Below are 18,614 nucleotides of genomic sequence, written 5' to 3' on the forward strand. Positions count from 1 at the left end.
TGAATACAACAGTGAACATGATGAATGGTTTTAGCTGAATGAAGATATTCTGTGCTCTAACCAGTTAACATGATTAGAGTTCATGAAGCTCCACCCACAGCATCCAGAGTCACCAGTGTTACTGACAGATTGGTGCAGAACAGATGCAGGAAGTTAATATAATTGTGTAAAAAAATATTTTAATCTACTAATAAACTCACAGTTAGAAAAATTTTAACTATGTAATGTAGTGGTGTCTCTATATTATTGGTCTCATCCCCACTTGAGAGAGAGAGAGAGAGAGAGAGAGAGAGAGAGAGAGAGAGAGAGAGAGAGAGAGAGAGAGAGAGAGAGAGAGAGAGAGAGAGAGAGAGAGAGAGAGAGAGAGAGAGAGAGAGAGAGAGAGAGAGAGAGAGAGAGAGAGAGAGAAGAAGATAGATGAATAGATAGATAGAACAGCTGTAGTTTATATCACAGAGGTTTTATTGTGAAAATGAGGGTTCATCATCAGAGAATGTGAGCAGGGTTGTGTGGAGCTCTGTTCCACAATAAGATAAGTGACTGCGCCATCTTGTGTTCACTAAGGAGAAAAACCTTAACACACTAATACATATTTACTCCCACATACAGGTCATACACACATTGCTAACATTTTCAAACCTAGGAGCAATTTAAAGTCAGAAATCCATCTACTAGGAGCCACAAAAAAAAAAAACAGTCTAATATTGATAATAATTCCTCCAACTCACCACAAATCTAACAATGTGATGAAAGTGTGACATTGAAAGTAAAAAGAAATCACACTTCAGCCCTGAACACAATTCTAGCTTCTCAGTCAGCATTACATGATAGGCAGCTCTCAGGGATGTTTTCATGAGAAAGAGGGATTTGAGGATCAGGTGCACTTCAGCAGGTTAACGGAGGTGTGTGTGCTGAAGTTATTGTCAGTTTATGTAAAGTTCTGTGTTTTCACCCCGTGTCTGTGTGGGTTTCTAAAAAACATGACTATAGGAAATTTGCTGGGATAAATTGAAGTGTGAATGAGTGTGTGAAAGGGTTTGTGCATGGGGTTCTGCAAAGGACTGATATCTCATTCAGGGGGTACCTGAATGCACAGAAATGACCCGTGTAGATAATTTAATAAAGAATTAATGCATGTACCAACAATATATTCTTTTTATAAATACGAGAAACAATCCTTAAGGGTATTTAAACTTCTCAAAATATTTGTCAGAACTTCCTTCAATATACTTTAACAAAACTGTGTCAGTGTTTTTGTACAGTGCAGCTGGATTTCCTGTCACTGTGGGCACCAGAGCACAGTAGTATAGAGCAGAGTCTGATACAGCAGCAGAGGAGATGATCAGATCCACTTTATCTACACGAATTTTAGCATCCATTCGTGCTGGTTTATTGGAAACTAGAGTTCCAGTCTGCATAATATTAAGAAGGAACTCAGGTTTAGATTTTGGATATTGTTTATACCAGTGGAGGTTGTAGGTTGTTGTACCAGTGATTTCATATCTGCAGGACAGAGTAACATTATCACCTTCATCTACAGCTTTATGAGTAAAAAGTGGATCTATTGAATCTGCCATGGAGTCACCTGTCATAGAGAAGAGAATATAATGAGTAAACCTTTACACAATCAATCTACATACCTCGTATTAATATCCAGAAAAAAAAAAAATACATAATAAAATAAATCTATGTATAACTCACCTACAGAAAGCCACAGGTACATGAATATAACAGTGAACATGATGAATGGTTTTAGCTGAATGAAGATATTCTGTGCTCTAACCAGTTAACATGATTAGAGTTCATGAAGCTCCTCCCTACAGCATCACATGACAGAGTCACCAATGTTACTGACAGACTGTTGATTCTTACTGAAACACACTGGTTTTACATTCAGCATCACATGGGGACTCTGTCCACATTTTAATCAAAGTCATTATTAAATGCTGCATATTAAAATCAAAGCCTTCATTATTACCAGCATATTCTAAACTGTATTATCATCATTTACCACTGATTTTAATGAAATCTTTAAAATAATGGATTGTTACCCAACCTGATGTCAGAACTGATGTGACTACACCTCATCTTTTTCTTATGAAGTGCTGAAAAATTAAACTTGATTGAGGGCTGTGGGCCAAAATGATTGTTAAAATCAATGTTGCCATGATTCCCCTTCATTTATCAATTCATTATATTTAGATATTAAATAATAAATAAATAGAAAACAGCTCAGCTAATGTAGTTTTATTTTCTGCACTTTCTAGTTCAATGAATCATAGCACAATGCAAACATAGAAACAATTCCATTAACAGTATTATAGAGTTTAAAACAACGATTCAAGCTATAAACAATAAAGCCATATGCCTGCAATATCAGTGACCTCTAATGAGAGACATGAAGCTGGTCGTTATTATTCAAACGTTATGGTAACTTAGTTATGAATCTATGTGGCAATGGAATCCTCCTTCCTTTTTTTTTATCCTGGTATCATATATGACACATGATGGGCCAAATCAAAGGTCAACAGGGGCCAACTTTGGCCTGATGACCCTAGTTTGGGCATCTCTGCTCTACACTAAAAGATATAATAAAATTAGTAAACTATTGCATGTTTTAATTGCTTTTGAATTCTTTTCGTATTTATTTTATTTTGCTGGATTGAGTGAAGGTTGCAGCCTGTCCTACCTGTCTTCTTTCTCATATCTATTATTTTTGTTTATTGTCACTGGAATAATATGATTTAAATTCTATTATTATGCTTAAAAACTGTTATGCTGCCAATCATTACAGGAGATTCACTGATACAAGATAAATAATATTTAATTACTTTTAGTTTAGGTATGAGTCTGACTGCTTGGTGGATTAAGCTGATGTACTGTTTCTGTCTACTGCATTTAATATCTGTATAGTTTTTCTCATGTCCTCCAGATTCTCCTTTTCTTTTCCCCTTCATGCTAGTAGATGGATTGATTACTCCAGATAACTCGTAAGTTTGAATGTTAAATCTATCAAATCACGATGCGACAGTTAAAATAAAATCATCAAAGTTACAGTGTTCCATACAGTTCTAGGACACATTACTGATCCAGGCTACTTTAAAGATTAGTCTCAGGTTCCCCCTAATTGTATTTAGGAATATTGAGACAATAAGTTGTTGTAGATCAATATTTTCATCTCCTGCTGAATTCCATCTGCTTAATTAAGGCACAATATATTTGTGATTTTCTCAATAACACCTGTGTAGGAAACACTGCTGAACTAATACAAGATTTCTTTTTCCAAATCTATTGTTAATGAAGAAAATAAGAGAAAGTTTAGGTTTTACAAATAAAATACATTAGCAAATTATCCTAATGATTGTTGATCTTCAAAAAGAAGCTGAAATTATAAACAGGAGGTTGAGCATGCAGAGGTAAACATGTAAACAGCTCCATCTAGTGAGAAAAGCATGAATCTGCTGCAGTCATGTGTAGTGCTTTTTGTACAGTGGAGTTGGGTTTCCTGTCACTGTGGGCGTCAGAGCGCAGTAGTACAGTGCAGAGTCTGATACAGCAGCAGAGGAGATGTGCAGATCCACTTTCTTATTAGTTTTGTCATGTTTTTTTGTCAAGACAATACGTGGATGAGGTGGTTGAGCTTCTGTGACACGTTCAATTCTTTCATCAATCAGCAGCAGAAACTCTGGTCTTGATCCAGGTTTTTGTTGATACCAGTGAAGACTGTAAACTGATCCAGTATATGTGCAGGACAGTGTGATGTTGCTGCCTTCAGTTACAGATAAAGTGGTTTCTTCTGGTTTAATGCTGATATCAGCAGCTTCTACTATACAATCAATTACAAAAATATATCATGACCATTTTTTCAATAATAAATTTAAGTTTCTGTTCATTAAAAATTGATAATGCAATGTGTAATATAAAACTTGCCAATATCAGCAATAGTGAAGAAAAGTAAGAAGAGGAGTAACATTGTGATCCTGAGTGTTTAGTTCAGACCTCCAGCTTTAGAAATAAATATCAGGGTTGTCTCTGATTGTCTCTGATGTCTCCACATGTAGCTCCGCCCACTCATATTTATTCATATTCATCACAACTCTGCTTCATCTCATACTGTAAAAGCGGCCTGACAGATTATTGTGTTACAGGATTCATTCAGTTTGTTTATTCAGTCTGCTGAACGGCCATAAATACATACACACATATACACATTTTCATAATGTTGCTCTTGTACACTACCACAATGAATCAGAAATAAAGTAATAATGATTTTACCAAAGTATAGAACTTTAACATTAGATCAAAGAGTTTAACAGAAATATTACACTCACATTACATCTTGTACACAGTCCCTTCTCTTTCACAGGCCCACATCTAATTACACAAAGTAACAAAATAATATATATTATTTATATCTATAATTTTGACATTATTGGATTTTTTTTATATATAAATGCAAATTCTTTACAGTGGTTGACTGAAATCTGAAACTCATTGACATCACCAAATACAAAGTTTCACCCTTGAGATTTTTTAGCAGGACTTTACTGAAGTTGGTAATTTGTCTTTCTGCCTTCATTTTTTTCTTCCGGAAGCTAAAAGCTTCTCATATCCAGCAAAATAACATGACTTTTTATACACATACACATGAATGAATGAAGGCAGAAAGATTGATTACGATTTATCAGAAAGAAAACTGAAAAGAAAATGTCATTTATATAATAAAAATATTTGTGAATGTAATGTGATTGATGTGTATTTGGCATCTTTAATCCCTCTTTATATCCCCACAAATATGTCTTGTGTTTGTGGTTTACTGATAACAAGTAGGTAAAGGAAATATCTTTGATGAGTTTTTGTACAGTCTTTTACTGACTCTGTATTACTGTGCTCTTATTTTTAGAGCGCAGTGATAGAGAGCAGAATCTGATACACACCTGATAGTAAGTTCAGTAGAGACTCTGGATGTTTCTGCCTTTAGTCGATTATCATCAGGAGTGCTATCATAACCACTATATGACCTTGCGCCTTTATACAGTAAAACTGTATTGGTGTAATGACTTCATGTTTTACCTACGTAATTTGAAAAAGAAAAAGATTAATTGCTATTAAGAGCTTATTTTTATATACCAACTATTTCCCATTTAGAGATTTTGAAATTATGGCAATTTTCTGAGGCTCCCACACAGAAAATAATAAGTTAATACTAATATTGAGCACAAAGACATTGTGAGTTTCTCAGACAGCTGTGTGGGATGTGTATGTGCTATAAAGAGTGTTAACTACAATGTGTGTAATGTAACTACAATATGTCTTGCTGAAACACCACTGCAAACTGTGTTCACATTTAACTGTTGGAACACAATCTATTATGATAACGTAAGTATTTTTAAGGTGAGTCAGTGCACTTTCTGGTGGAAAAAAGTGTTGAGTTCATATGATTTCACTAAACCATCTTGTGAAGTAAAGAGAGACTTTAACACAGCAAGTGTTTTTTTTTTCACTTGGGTTTATCTCTATGATCCAGTTCATCCTAAATTTTTTAGGTATTATAAACTCATGTATATATGCAACATGTTCATTCAATATGCTGTAATTAATTGGATTTGCTGACAGACATTGTTTGTATTAAGATACTCATTCTTATAAATCTACAGCAATCATCTGAACACATCTGGTAAAATGAGGATTGAATGGGATACAAGTAGTTTAGCAGAATAACTAATCTGTGTCAGGGTTTTTGTACAGTGCAGCTGGATTTCTTGTCACTGTGGGCGCTAGAGCACAGTAGTATAGATCAGAGTCTGATACAGCAGCAGAGGAGATGATCAGATCCACTTGTTTATTAGTTTTATTAACTTCAGCATCCAGACGTGGTGGCATGGGGTTAGTTTTAAATCCACTTGGATTGATGAGAAGAAGGAACACAGGATTAGATTTTGGTTGTTGTCTGTACCAGTGCAGGTAAGGGCTTGGATCACTTGTTTTGTATTTGCAGGACAGAGTCACATTTTCACTTTCATCTACAGCTTTATGAGTAGAAGGTGGCTTTATTGAATCTGCCATGGAGTCACCTGTCATAGAGAAGAGAACAGAATCATTTCTAACCTTTAAAAAAGCAAGTAAATGTACATAACACTTAGATTTTTGCATTAAAACACAATTTAGTGGCTAATTAATAACTAAATTAACAATTAAGTCAATGTATAACTCACCTAATGACATCCACAGACACATGAATATAGCAGTGAACATGATGAATAGTTTTTATCTGAATGAAAATTTCCTGATGTCTTTTTGAAATGAACATCTTGAAGGTTCATGAAGCTCCTCCCCACAGCATCACATGACAGTGGTGGTGATGTTGCTGGCAGATTGGTATTACATTCAGTCTCACATGGGGAACCTGTGAGTCAGACTGACAGGAAAATAATAAAAAAATAGATTTATTTATAAAAAATAAATGTCAGTCCATAAACACTATAAATGAAAGTTTTAGTTCACTGGTTGATCAGGTTTTACACATTTTACAGATACATTTAAAATAAATAGAATTATTTATCAGCATTTTATATGGCAGCTACATTCTGAATGTAACCTACAAAACAGATAAACAGATTTTGATTATTTTAATGAATGTACACAAATTAAATGCTGATCTATTGATATAATTTAAAAGAAAAATACCAATAAAAATATTAAAGGTTTAAGTGTCTCAGTATTCACCCCTGATGATGTGAAACCTCCTAAAGGCTCTACAGGAAAGAGACTTGGTTACAGAGAGAAAATAGCACTTTTTTGGCAGGTGCTGAGTTGATTGGTTGATTGATTTCTGCCCTTTATTGTAGTCTTACCTCCACTTTTACTTCAATATAGAACAAAATTCATTTAGTTATTTTCACTGCATGGATCAGATTATTCAGTATCCCACTGGAGTTTGAAGTGTCACTTATTCATCAGAAGTATTGCTGTAAAGATGCTGTCGAAAATTATAACTTCCCTCGAGCTAACAGTAAATACAACTGGGCATTTGTGAAGTATTAAACAAAAATACTCTAAAATATGTTCAATAAAGTGAAAAAAACTATATCTGCAGCACCAGAAGTCTATAAATCCATAAATGTAAAAGAGTGCAAAAGCAGACAATGAATTGTTCTTTCTTTCTTTCTGTCTTTTTTTGAGGTATGTGACGTCAGTGTGCTGGATCAAGTGCTATTTTATAAGATGACAATTATTTAGTGTTTATAATGAAACCATACTGTTAATTTAAGACCTTTTGTACTTTTGTTGCATCTGCATAATAGAAGTATTACATCTTTATTTCATGAGTTAATTTATTTCATCAAAATCACCAGCATAGATGAGTATTTTTGCTTAAAGTTTTGTTTTTCAGTGGATTTCTTCAATTCAATTTGACTTTATTTGTACAGTATAGAACTTTTAACAGTGCACATTGTCCCAAAGCAGCTTTAAAGAAATGAACAGAAAACAAATATGAAATTTGAAATTCATAAATTAGTCCTCAAACATTTATCCACTGTAGTGAAATGCATTGATTAATTGTTTAAACAAAACACATTATTAGCATGTGTAAGATGATGATTGTTGATATACAAACCAAATAAACATCAAACTCCTGGAACTGAGACAGAGAAGTGTATTTAAGTGAAACAGGTAAACAGCTCCCCCTACTGGGAGAGGAAAAAGGCTTTTTGTACAGTGGGTTTGAGTTTTGTGTCACTGTGGGCTCCATGGCGCAGTAGTACAGTGCAGAGTCTGATACTGCAGCAGGAAAGATCTCCAGATCTACTTTCTTTTCTTTTTTACGAAGTCTGATGGATATTCTTGGGTCAAGTTGTTCAGCTCTATTGACACTTTCTGAGGATTTATAAATCAGGAGCAAAAACTTTGGCCCTGATTGAGGTTTTTGTTGATACCAGTGGAGATAATCAGCTGAGTCATCATATGTGCAGGTCAGTGTGGTGTTACTGCCTTCAGGTGAAGATATGATGGTTTGTTCTGGTGTAATGCTGCTGCCAACAGCTCCTGCTGTAAACACATTACAACAACAAATATTTCTAATGTCATTTCTTAAAGACCAACTGAATCATCATGTTTATGTTTCAGTACAAATCTCCAGCATCCACATAAAGTTTGTGTAGAATATAAAAGACTTACCAATGATTTGAACAACTATGAAAAGAAAGAAGAGGAACATGATGGTTGTGTCTTGCAGTAGATATAAATGTCAGTATCTCTGTGAAACTGTCTAAACTGTATCTCACCACATCGAGCTCCGCCCACTTTTACTGAGGTGTAGTCATGACGATTCTGTCATCAATCCCTCAGTTTGTAGTCGTGTAAATTCTGCCCTCATTTCATGTGAAGTTAAAAAGTTAGAGTAACAATAAAAAGAAGGACTATAGGTGTTTAACATTTCTAGAAATGTCCCTATTTGATTATCTGTAAGAAAATGACACAATTTTCATCTTCAGTGGACATTAATTTACTTATTTACTAGTTTTTGCAGGTTTTGTCCTCCATACACACTCACTGTGTCCCACCTAAACACTTATAATGTATTTCAGAGTGACGTCTTGATACAGTGACGTCTTTAGATATGATACAGATGCTATTTGGGAGAGAGAATCAGAAGTTAAGAGAGTAGCTACATGTGTGACGTGTGTTGGACAGGAATGAGGGATTTTTACTTTGTTACTGTATATAATTATGTTTATGAAATGTCTGTATCAGAGTACTTTACTTATTAAATAATACATTACAATTTATATATAGATACTTTTTATTATATACTTTATGTTGTTAATATCGATTGTTAAAATCGTCTACTTTGTTAGTTTTTTATCTATTTTAGAGGTTATAGTGACAGTTTACTTTAAAACATTATATTTTGTGTGAAATTGTAAATAACGCCAAGTATCATCTGTTTTATATGTTTCTGGAGAATTTCTTAGTGATTATATTTATACAAGTTTGCTGCTAGCTAGGGATGCTGGTGTATAGAGAGAATTGATTCTGACGCAAAAATATTGATCATACCTAAATTTATTATTTATTTAATGTGATAAAGGAACTATTTCTTCTTCCACTCCATTCATCATACAAATTATTTTTTCAATAAATGTAGCAGAAGGAAGACAGTCTCATTACAGATAATTTAATATTAATAATAATGAATTTCATAAACTACATAAACTATATAATTACACAGAAAACCATTTCATATTTGTTTTGTTCTCGGTATCGATTTCCCCAATACCGGTCTTGGAAATCGTTGGTATCGGATCAAAAAGAAGCTGAAATGCTGAAGCTGAAACAGTTTTTGCTACAAAATGACGGATGTTTCCACAAGATGTCGCTGTGTCACTTCAGGGCTCTGAACGTTACTGCAGTCGCTCCAGCGACTATCTAGAAGAAGCAGAGGAAAGAGCAGGATGATGGGGATGGAAGGTGCTGAAATATAAAGGGGAAATGATTGCAGTTTGCTGTAGGGGCCTGTGGAGCTCCACCTTCCTGCAGCTAACACTGTTCATGAGTTTGTCACCAGGGGGCGCTAAGTACTGTGTCCCACAAGAGCAAAAAACCTTAGAAAGGAGTCAAACTTGTCAAACAAAAGTAAAAAAAAAAAAAAATATATATATATATATATATATATATATATATATATATATATATATATATATATATATATATATATATATATATATATATATAAGGAAGTCAAAATATACATTTTAAATAAAATTAAATAAAAGAGGGTTCTCTTTCTGGAATCAGTTGCATATAAATGCTAAAGTTACCTCGAAAGACATTACGGGAGTAAGGAACAGCAAATGCTGCAACAAACAGGGCCACCATTAGCCCCAGATTTAGCATGGAATCTACAGTAAACAATCACCTCAGCTATCAGTTATCAGCAAAATATTAATTAAAGATGATAAAATGACAGTGTGTGAATCAGGGGTTAGTGTTCTGTACAAAAAATGTACATGCTAACTATGGAGCAATGCTAACACTATTAGAGTGTAATGTGGAGTGGAAATGGTGGTCATTACAATGTTTCACAAGCTCATTTACTCCATTACACACTCTGATGTAAACATTTAGCTCCACCGTATTTATTTGTAATGTGTGTTTAATTATGTATTTCTAAGCAAACTAGTACAAATAACTATGCTAACTATTCTAACTAGCTTCCACAGCTCAACAATTGAATGTTTAGTGTGAATTAGCTCTTAGCATATCCTGATAGTGTTATTGGTACCTAAAGACTCATATTGCAAATAACATTTATATGTATTTAGTTTATTGTGGCTTATTAATGATAATAACATGTCCGTGATATCATAGCTAGTGGATTATGTGGATTATATATATTGTATTATAAGGTGATTTTAATTTTGCTCATTGGGCTGGTAATGTGTAAATGTTCATGTTTTGTAGAATTTACAAAGAAATATGAAGATGAATCTAGACAAACCTCTAGGAACCAGAATTATCCAAAGTGATGTAAAATGAATATGTTTACCAAACTGCACCACTTTCAGTGAAAATACACAGTAATCAGAAAAGCTACAGTCTCAGGTACACAACACAACGATGAGCCACCTGGACTTCAGAAAAGGGAATTACCGTAATTTCCGGACTATAAAGCGCACCCATATATAAGCCACTGAAATTTACAAATATTTTTATTGTTAACATAAATAAGCCGACACTGAAACTAATGAACTTTACACAGGCTTTAATGAAAGACACGTTGCATGCGTTATGGTGAAATATGTTGCACTTCCTTTAGGAGCATAGCGGTATTTTGGGAATAGCCTGGCACTGCATTTTTCCAGTATTACTGCATGTGTTCATGACGAGGATTATGTCCTTATTATTTTCTGATGCTCATTTCTAAGTTTCTTTGACTAACCCTTAATGCTTTTGCCAAGAAAAATAAAAAAGCATGAGTTTTGGAAACCTGTCTGTGCTTATATGATTTCTGTTGCAACAGGAGTTAGCGTGCTATCCCTTGACCCAGATTAAACGCGCTACAACGGCTTGTATCTAAACAGTAGCCTACCAAGTACAAGTAAAACAACTATTTCTCTCAGGAGTTTATCTTTTGGCATCGTGCGTAAAAAAAACATTTCTCCGGCCGCAGCTCAGAACACAGGTGAGGTGCGTTTTTTCGTTTCCGTTCGGAAATTTCATTGGTCTAATGTTATGTCACTCAGTTTTTTGGCTTGAAGTTTGTGAAACCGACGCTTAGACGCTTGTTGTTTAAGCCACAGGGTTCAAAGCGTAGGAAAAAGTAGCGGCTTATAGTCTGAAAAATACGGTATGCAAAGATGCTGTTTGTGGACTACAGTTCAGCGTTCAACACCATAATTCCCTTCACGCTCACTTGTAAGTTGGAGGTCCTGGGACTCTGCGTCAATGGATCTACAACTTCTTGACAGACAGACCACAAGCTGTACGGGTCGGCAAACACACCTCATCCACCCTCCCCCTCAGCAATGGAGCTCCCCAGGGTTGTGTTCTGAGCCCCCTGCTGTACTCACTATACACATATGACTGTGTGGCAACTTCCAACTCTACCACCATCATCAAGTTTGCTGATGACACTGTTGTGGTGGGCCTGATCTTCAACAATGACTGGATAGCCTACCTGCAGGAGATTAAAAACCTGAAGAGATGATGCCAGGAAAACAACCTTCTCCTGAACATCAGCAAGACAAAGGAGTTGATAGTGGACTTCAGCACGAAGCAGGACCGGTCATACCAACAGTGGACAGTTTCCTGTACCTAGGTGTTCACACTGCACAGGACCTGTCTTGGTCCTGTCACATCAACATCCTGGTGAAGAAAGCCAGGCAGCATCTGTACCATCTGAGACGCTTAAGGGACTTTAAACTACCCTCTCAGGTGTCAAAGACTTTCTACACCTGCACCATTGAGTGCGTCCTAAACGGTAGCATCACTTCTATGTATGTGTATGTGACAAATAAAATTTGATTCGATTTAATATACAGATTAACTTTTATGCATTGGGTTTTTTGGCTGCTGAGAGGTGGAAGTGGTGAGCAGTATGTGAATGGCTGGAGAGGATGCCGGCTCCTGGCCTCTGTATTAACCCCCAGTTATATAATGGAAGTTCAGCGTTAGCATGAGACACAAGGAGCTGACTGGGTAACGGACAAAGTGCAGTCATTCTACAAAACACAGTTTCACATAACTTACTTTAGACATGTACATGCTTCCACCTGACAGCAGTGCACACAAACAACACCTGACCCCCTGACTCTGAGAGCATCAGGAAAACATGTTTTAAGCATGATACATTACATTTTTAAACATTTTATTGAATTAATGTTTGATAATCATGTTTAAACAGTCTTTCTATTTCTTCCAGCTGCATTTGCTGCCATATGTTTTAGTCTGTGGTTAAATGATAACATGTTGGTAAAGCAGGTTTCTTTGATATGGTTTCAAAAACTTCATATATATACCATGTTTGTTTTTGTACAGCCTTTCAGTCACTTTGTATTACTGTGGTAATAGAAGAGCGCAGTGATAGAGAGCAGAATCTGAGAGCTTTAGACCTCTGATAGTAAGTTCAGTAGAGTTTCTGCTTGTTTCTGTCTCTAATCGCCGATCAGCAGGACTGCTCTTTTCATAACTTGACCTCCCGCCTTTAATCAGTAAAAACTGTGGTGCACTATTAGGATAATGTTTGTACCAGTAAAGCCAAACTAATTCACTGCTTGTCTCATATGAACATTTCAGAGTAACAGTGTCTGCATCCTTCCTGACCATGTTGGTGTCTTCATTTGAAGGCCAAATCTTATTCGCAAAACTGCCTGTTGGAAAAGAAAATCTTAAACATACTCAAAGCTTTAATAACTATAAAAGCATAGTAGCAATATAATTATTTAAGAGGGTAAAAGTGAATTACCTGTAACTACAGTGAGAATCAGTGTTGTGTATCTCACTATGTACAGTAAGGTGTAGAGTTGAGTCATTTCTGAACACAGCTCTGTGAGGATTCTGTATAATAGTGCTGTATGTGCTGATCTTTAATCTTGGTCACACTTCCATAACTGTCCATATGCAGTATAGTGTATATCTTCATCATCAGTAAATGCTTTAATCTGGTCAGGGTTGTGGATTTGAGCCCATTTGAATACACTCTGGATGTAACACCAGCGCAACACAGGATACGATTTATTCACTCATTCAGACTTACAGGCAATTTTATATTAAGTGCTGGTCAAAACTCTGTATTGATCATCCCTTAACCACATAATTATATTTAAAATTGTTTACAAATTCTGCTTTATGTTAATGATCTATGTTTTATTTGTTGTGTCTATGATCAAGTCTTACATTTGTATATACTGTACATACATATGTGTATAATTAACACATGAACAAATGAAGAAATTAATATTGAATACAGCAGGTTGTGAGTGAGAAAAAAAACGATTCATCAATTTAATTCCACATAATGTGTTCCATTAAAATATACTATGGAGCATCAAATAATATAGATTTGTGGGTAGATAACTGTAATAATAGTGTAGCTGTTAAATCCCTCATCATTCTTTACTATTTCCTCCAGCTGCATGTTATGTTCATGTCTGTGGTTAACTGACAGTTTGATAAAGCTAATCATCTGTGGGTTTTAAAGCTTCCTATATACCTTTGTTAGGTTTGTGTACAGCTTTACATTGACTCTGTATTACTGTGTAAACACTCTAAGAATACAGTGATAGACTGCAGAGTCTGAGAGCTTTAGACCTCTGATAGTAAGTTCAGTAGTGTATGTGCTTGTTGTTGTCTCTAATCGATGATCATCAGGAATGCTCTCACCACCTCTTGACCTTGCGCCCTTATACAGTAAAAACCGCAGTGCGCTGTTAGGATACTGTTTGTACCAGTAAAGTTCAACGTGATTGCTGCTTGTATCATATGTACATTTCAGAGTAACATTGTTTGTTTCTTTCCTGAGGATGTTGGCATCTTCATCTGCTGGCCCAATTTTATCTCCAAAACTGCCTGCTATAAATCAATAAACAAGTAATTAAAATAGTTAATGTAAACAGAATACTGTAAATAATAACATATTAGATCAATATAAACATACATTTTTAATAATAAAGAAAATAAACTGGTCAATTACCTGTAGCTACAGTGAGAATCAGTGGTGTGTATCTCACTATTTACAGTAAGGTGTAGAGTTGAGTCATTTCTGAACACAGCTCTGTGAGGATTCTGTATAATAGTGCTGTATGTGCTGAACTTTACACATGAGGGAACACGTCTCTAGAAGATCACACCCAGGAAGTGCTGCTGTTGTAGTATAAATTTATACAGATCATCACTTTACAGTATCAGTGTAAAATGATAATCAACACACTGCATCTGACTTCACCTGTTTTTGAGGCCTGTGTGTAGACGTATGTGTACTGACTACAAAAGGTAAAAGTAAAAGTACTGACTATACTTTTTTTACTGAAGCTAAAGTAAAGAAGTTTGAGCTCTGACATTTACTTAAGTAAAAAGTAAAGATATTTGTGTAAAAATTTTATGAGTAAAAGTAAAGCTTTCTGTAAAATAAATATTAAAGTACTGATACCAGAAAAATCTACTTAACTACAGTAACAGAGTAAAATGATTTTTAATTACTGTATTTTAAAACTGTACATCTGCAGATGCATTTGTTACCACACCTGCTGTTTGAGTCTGTGGTTTAATCTTCGTGGTTTAAAAACTTTGTATGTATCATTATTATGTTTTTGTTCAGCGTTTCAGTGACTCTGTATCACTGTGTCTCCTACTTTAAGAGTGCAGTAATAGAGAGCAGAATCTGAGAGCTTTAGACCTCTGATAGTAAGTTCAGTAGTGTATGTGCTTGTTGTTGTCTCTAATCGATGATCATCAGGAATGCTCTCACCACCTCTTGACCTTGCGCCCTTATACAGTAAAAACCGCAGTGCGCTGTTAGGATACTGTTTGTACCAGTAAAGTTCAACGTGATTGCTGCTTGTATCATATGTACATTTCAGAGTAACATTGTTTGTTTCTTTCCTGAGGATGTTGGCATCTTCATCTGCTGGCCCAATTTTATCTCCAAAACTGCCTGCTATAAATCAATAAACAAGTAATTAAAATAGTTAATGTAAACAGAATACTGTAAATAATAACATATTAGATCAATATAAACATACATTTTTAATAATAAAGAAAATAAACTGGTCAATTACCTGTAGCTACAGTGAGAATCAGTGGTGTGTATCTCACTATTTACAGTAAGGTGTAGAGTTGAGTCATTTCTGAACACAGCTCTGTGAGGATTCTGTATAATAGTGCTGTATGTGCTGAACTTTACACATGAGGGAACACGTCTCTAGAAGATCACACCCAGGAAGTGCTGCTGTTGTAGTATAAATTTATACAGATCATCACTTTACAGTATCAGTGTAAAATGATAATCAACACACTGCATCTGACTTCACCTGTTTTTGAGGCCTGTGTGTAGACGTATGTGTACTGACTACAAAAGGTAAAAGTAAAAGTACTGACTATACTTTTTTTACTGAAGCTAAAGTAAAGAAGTTTGAGCTCTGACATTTACTTAAGTAAAAAGTAGCCGTTTTAAATGTTGTTAAAGAATATATACACTATATAGAACACAAGCTGAGAAAAGATGATGATGATCAGGTGATCAGGAATGTCTCTGTTCTCAGTCATGTTTACGTCACTGTCTCCCTCTGACTCATCCATGTTTACCCCGTACTTCTCGTTACCTTCTGCCTGTTTATTGTTTGCCTCGTAATCTAGCCTTCATCTGTGCTGTGCAATGACAAGAAATAGGTTGATGGGCTAAAATCAGGCTGCAGAAAGAAGAAAAAAAATTGACATTTCACCAAATAGATTGAAACTAAATTAATGAGCCTGTTTTGAAAATTTAAGAAGTAAAAAGTAAAGATATTTGTGTAAAAATTTTATGAGTAAAAGTAAAGCTTTCTGTAAAATAAATATTAAAGTACTGATACCAGAAAAATCTACTTAACTACAGTAACAGAGTAAAAATGATTTTTTAATTACTGTATTTTAAAACTGTACATCTGCAGATGCATTTGTTACCACACCTGCTGTTTGAGTCTGTGGTTTAATCTTCGGTGGTTTAAAAACTTTGTATGTATCATTATTATGTTTTTGTTCAGCGTTTCAGTGACTCTGTATCACTGTGTCTCCTACTTTAAGAGTGCAGTAATAGAGAGCAGAATCTGAGAGCTTTAGACCTCTGAGAGAAAGTTCAGTAGAGTCTCTGGTGCTTTCCATCTCTAATCGATGATCATCAGGTGTGCTCCTCGAACTAAATGACCTTGCACCTTCATACAGTAAAAACTGTGGTGCGCTGTTAGGATACTGTTTGTACCAGTAAAGTTCAACGTGATTGCTGCTTGTATCATATGTACATTTCAGAGTAACATTGTTTGTTTCTTTCCTGAGGATGTTGGCATCTTCATCTGCTGGCCCAATTTTATCTGCACAAGTGCCTGCTGTAAAGAAGAAAATAAAGAAGCATTTTGAAGCAAAATAATGATCTAAACTATTAGTAAATCACTATTAGAAACATGAACAATTAATTACTACAGTCAATTAACTGATACATGTGAATTACCTGTAGCTACAGTGAGAATCAGTGTTGTGTATCTCACTATGTACAGTAAGGTGTAGAGTTGAGTCATTTCTGAACACAGCTCTGTGAGGATTCTGTATAATAGTGCTGTATGTGCTGAACTTTACACATGAGGGAACACGTCTCTAGAAGATCACACCCAGGAAGTGCTGCTGTTATAGTGTAACTTTGTTATACATACACAACTATTCTACTGTTCTTTATTAACACAAACATATTTAGCTTATATTTAACATATTTAACTTATATAATATAATTTATGTCAGATCTTTCTTTATCATCATAGTGAAATTTTTAAGAGTAATTATCATACAGCTCTCATCAATTCAACTGTAAGGATGGTCAGATATGTTCAGGGTACCAGACCCCAAGAACTGCCATGCAACTTCATGAGACCAGACCCCGAGAACTACCATGCAACAAAACAATAAACCTTCTAATCTGAAGAGAGGATCTCTTTGATCTGAGGAGAGAAAGCCATTTGTTCAGCTGCCCAGTCACCCATCCTTGAGCCCTCCTCTTCCCTCCTGGGGAGATGGCCGGATCATGGAAAGGTGACTGAGAAGGTCCCAGAATTCAAGCTACTTTACTTGCATAATGTAATAATTACAATTTAGTAATGTATACATTTTACCTTCACATGTTTAGTATCATTTTAAAGGTCTTGGTGTGATTGGAAATATGATCTCAGTCCCATATCAGTAAAACAGACCTCAGGTTTGGGGAAATTCTCTCCTACTGACATAAGTGTTGACCCGGAGAACATCCTGACCAGGTGGTCTAGGTGACAATTAGGTTTTAGGTCACATCCTTTCCCAAGAAAGGGTGTGCAAAGCTTTATCACTTTGAATTTACAAGTGTTTACGATGGTTTGGGTATTTAAGGAAATTTGATGAAACACTCAAGGAAGCATTCGATAGTCAGATCTTTTCACACAGTCTCTGTGTGTCTCTTGCCAGGTATAGTGAACAATTCTTTAGTAAACTACATTGATAAATTATTTGATTTAATGTTGATCATGTTATGTAACTTTCTTCTATTATCTTCTTCCAGCTGCATGTCTACATACATTATGTGTGTGTCTGTGGTTATCTGACAGTTTTATTAGTCTCTTTAATCTTCTGTGGTTGCAGAAGCTTCCTATATACCTTTGTAATGTTTTTGTACAGTCTTTCACTGACTCTGTATTACTGTGTACCTTCTTTTTAGAGCACAGTGATAGAGAGCAGAATCTGAGAGCTTTAGACCTCTGAGAGAAAGTTCAGTAGAGTCTCTGGTGCTTTCCATCTCTAATCGATGATCATCAGGTGTGCTCCTCGAACTAAATGACCTTGCACCTTCATACAGTAAAAACTGTGGTGCGCTGTTAGAATATTGTTTGTACCAGAAAAGATATATAAATTCACTGCTTGACTCATAAGAACATTTCAACTTAACAGTGTCTGTTTCCTTCCCAAAACTTTTGGCGTCTGTCGGCCCAATTTTATCTGCACAAGTGCCTGCTGTAAAGAAGAAAATAAAGAAGCATTTTGAAGCAAAATAATGATCTAAACTATTAGTAAATCACTATTAGAAACATGAACAATTAATTACTACAGTCAATTAACTGATACATGTGAATTACCTGTAGCTACAGTGAGAATCAGTGTTGTGTATCTCACTATGTACAGTAAGGTGTAGAGATGAGTCATTTCTGAACACAGCTCTGTGAGGATTCTGTATAATAGTGCTGTATGTGCTGAACTTTACACATGAGGGAACACGTCTCTAGAAGACCACGCCCAGGAAGTGCTGCTGTTATAGTGTAACTTTGTTATACATACACAACTATTCTACTGTTCTTTATTAACACAAACATATTTAGCTTATATTTAACATATTTAACTTATATAAT

At 35.2% G+C, this 18,614-nt stretch overlaps 1 gene segment (V, D, J or C); it reads right to left on the reverse strand.

Annotated features, from left to right (window-relative positions):
* Window positions 1-1,107: 1,107 nt before the first annotated feature.
* LOC124387705 overlaps window positions 1,108-18,614 on the reverse strand; it is a 21,630-nt gene continuing 4,123 nt past the window's right edge. The window contains 1 exon segment of the V gene segment in view: window positions 1,108-1,585. Coding sequence covers window positions 1,179-1,585 — 407 coding nt within the window.

This window comes from Silurus meridionalis, chromosome 6 (genome assembly GCF_014805685.1).
Source record: "Silurus meridionalis isolate SWU-2019-XX chromosome 6, ASM1480568v1, whole genome shotgun sequence".
Taxonomy (NCBI): Eukaryota; Metazoa; Chordata; class Actinopteri; order Siluriformes; family Siluridae; genus Silurus; species Silurus meridionalis.